The sequence below is a fragment of the Macrosteles quadrilineatus genome, unplaced genomic scaffold (assembly GCF_028750875.1).
Source record: "Macrosteles quadrilineatus isolate MER2022 unplaced genomic scaffold, UCM_ALF_1.0 Scaffold_8__2_contigs__length_117827958, whole genome shotgun sequence".
Taxonomy (NCBI): Eukaryota; Metazoa; Arthropoda; class Insecta; order Hemiptera; family Cicadellidae; genus Macrosteles; species Macrosteles quadrilineatus.
Genome location: NW_026542601.1, coordinates 57,818,707 through 57,821,832, shown reverse-complemented (window position 1 = coordinate 57,821,832; position 3,126 = coordinate 57,818,707). Strand labels below are relative to the sequence as shown.

Below are 3,126 nucleotides of genomic sequence, written 5' to 3'. Positions count from 1 at the left end.
TAATTTGGTCTTATATATGCCAAACCTCTTGGACCCTTTCTTGTAAAAATCGTACCAAGATTCATATTATTCATGAGCCTTCCAGTGCTATAACATTCAGCAGAGTCACTAAAACTAACAAATAAGTTCCAGATACCATAAAAGATAGTCAGGATTTCTTCTAAAGCGACTTGAGTGGGAGAAATGGCTTCTTCAGAATAAAGAATCTGAAGGTTTTTTTTTGTGAGAAATCAATTGTACAGTGTCTGGACTGTAAGAGATTTTTCTAGAGCATCTTGACTGGGAGGAATAGCTTCTAGAGCGTCTTGTCGTGGAGGAGGAATAGCTTCTAAAGCGTCTTGGCAGGGATGCGGAATTGCTTCTAGAGCGTCTTGGCAGGGATGAGGAATAGCTTCTAGAGCGTCTTGGCAGGGAGGAGGAATAGCTTCTAGAGTGTCTTGGCAGGGAGGAGGAATAGCTTCTAAAGCGTCTTGGCAGGGATGCGGAATTGCTTCTAGAGTGTCTTGACAGGGATGAGGAATAGCTTCTAGAGCGTCTTGGCAGGGAGGGGGAGTAGCTTCTAGAGAGTTTTTTTCAGGGAGAAGGAAAAGCTTCTAGAGCGTCTTGGCTAAGAGGAGGAATAGCTTCTAGAGCGTCTTGGCAGGGAGGAGGAATAGCTTCTAGAGCGTCTTGGCTAAGAGGAGGAATAGCTTCTAGAGCGTCTTGGCAGGGAGGAGGAATAGCTTCTAGAGCGTCTTGGCTAGGAGGAGGAAAAGCTTCTAGAGCGTCTTGGCTAGGAGGAGGAATAGCTTCTAGAGCGTCTTGGCTAGGAGGAGGAATAGCTTCTAGAGCGTCTTGGCTAAGAGGAGGAAAAGCTTCTAGAGCGTCTTGGCAGGGAGGAGGAATAGCTTCTAGAGAGTTTTTTTCAGGGAGGAGGAAAAAGCTTCTAGAGCGTCTTGGCTAAGAGGAGGAATAGCTTCTAAAGCGTCTTGGCTAGGGGGATGAATAGCTTCTAGAGCGTCTTGGCAGGGAGGAGGAATAGCTTCTAAAGCGTCTTGTCTAGGAGGAGGAATAGCTTCTAGAGCGTCTTGTCTAGCAGGAGGAATAGCTTCTAGAGCGTCTCGGCAGGGAGGAGGAATAGCTTTTATAGCGGGTTGATTAGGAGGGATAGCTTCCACCAACATTTTAATTGTTGTGGGAGGGATGGATTAGAGATCGTCTTGACTGAGAGATATTTCATCTTATAACTTAGGTGATTGCTTCCAAAGCATCTTGACTGGAAGAACTGGAGTGCATGGGGCCTTTACTTAATTGCTTAAGAAATAACTCCCCGAAAGATGAAAGAAACACTTTCCTAAAAGTAAACTATCGATTAAATGGGATGTGTTACTTCTTGACGAAGGTGCACGAGTGAATGCGTGTCTATTCATTGGACACGATTAATATTTTTCTGTTGTACATTTAGTTGTTCGCGTAATTGGTAGAGTGCAGATCCTTACAGCCATTTCACATGTATATTGTGAACTGTTAAATTGCCAACTATTCTAATCAATCCTACCCCCGATCCGACAACGCATAGCACCCTCTCATCAGCCTGGACTCATCACACATTCGTCTTCCACCGCTCCGAACTCCACATTCGATAATTGAATGTTGTCGTGACCAAGAGACACCACCTGGGGCAAATCAAGGGAAAAACAAAACCGTAATAAATAGGAGAGGGAGCCACAAGTTCGTGGTAGCATGCAGTAGCAGCAACAGGTGTACCAACCATCAGTAGACACGCGATCACACAGATGTCACGAGACGTAGGTTGGCAATGCTGTGTGTTGGTGGTTGGTCACACTGCGTGAGCGGGGGCAGTTAGTCATGGAGGTGGCAACAGCAGAGGTACAAACATTAATGTCACCAGGACATTAATAATGATCTAGCGGACTAAGCCGGGATGGATCGCTACTGGAACGGCGACGCGGTGCCACTGGCAGTTGCAGAGATATGTATGTGTAGAATGAAGTGGAGATGCATATCCCAACACTGGTAGTTGGGGTCGGATTTACACTGTCGGACTGCCTGGAAGGTGTTCAGATTTGATCAATCAGTTACAATATTGTTGTTTTTTAATAAGTTTTAACATCGCTGTGAATTATGCATCTTTGTTGGGTAGCACGGACCCGGGTGGCTGAGGATAATAGCGCTCGCCTACGGATCAAAGGGTCGCTGGTCGATTATAAGAAAAGACAAACGCTTTAATACACCCTTTTACATTCATTATTTACTCATGTACATAATAGATGTTATTGTGTTAAAGTACACCCAGGTACATTCTCATCTCAAATGGTGTTAAAATACAATAATATTAGTTCCTTTACTTAAGAATTTGTATGCAGTCTGTCCCGTTTTCTTTCCTGTTAGGTATGAAACCAATAGTTACTCTAATGCATACAAAAAATATTATTTTCATGTGCAAGTCTTTGAACATGATTAGGATTATTAAATACATATCCCATTTGCTGATACAGTTTTACAGAGTAACCCTCCATTAAAGTTCGGGGTATAAACATAATGCACCCATAAAAGTATATTTTGCAGAATCATTACACACAGACCCCCTGAAAACTCAAGACGTATGATTTAATTTGTCTCCTTAAGAGGCCATTATGATCTTATTGCCACCAGATCCGCGCCAGAAGCGATAAAACGGAGTGTTCTTTTGGAGCCTCACCAAGCATCTTCCCGGCCAAGACGAAAATGATAATAAGCCGTTTGTATGATTATTTCGTCTTTTATTTGTTTTTCTCGAGCTTTGCCAAACACTAGGGATACATAATGAGTAGGGATATCGATCAAGGAATTACTAATTTAATATTGATGGAGGTAATCAGCTGGTTCGCGGCTCGCGCAATTAATATCAGCTGGAATCGATGTCTCACAGCTGATTGACTGGGATTTATCTTCTGGCGCCTGATCTGACTCTTCATCATCATCAAACACCTCGTGAGGTGCATCAGTCAATCAGGTCGATGGCGCCGCAGGCACTGTACCAGGACTCCACCCCTGTCCACTAGTACAACTGGCATAAATGAATTCTTCTAGTGATAAACATGGTGAATATATTTTATACCAATCATATAAAAGTCAAGAGCCAAA

At 43.3% G+C, this 3,126-nt stretch overlaps 1 protein-coding gene across 1 annotated transcript; it reads right to left on the bottom strand.

Annotated features, from left to right (window-relative positions):
• Positions 1-230: 230 nt before the first annotated feature.
• Positions 231-1,163, bottom strand: LOC129000405 (fibrous sheath CABYR-binding protein-like). The gene is made up of 3 exons (XM_054427369.1): positions 941-1,163; positions 609-890; positions 231-559 (listed from the first exon to the last, which is right to left on the bottom strand). The coding sequence occupies exons 1-3, from the start codon at positions 1,161-1,163 to the stop codon at positions 231-233; spliced, it is 834 nt and encodes a 277-aa protein (XP_054283344.1).
• Positions 1,164-3,126: the final 1,963 nt, after the last annotated feature.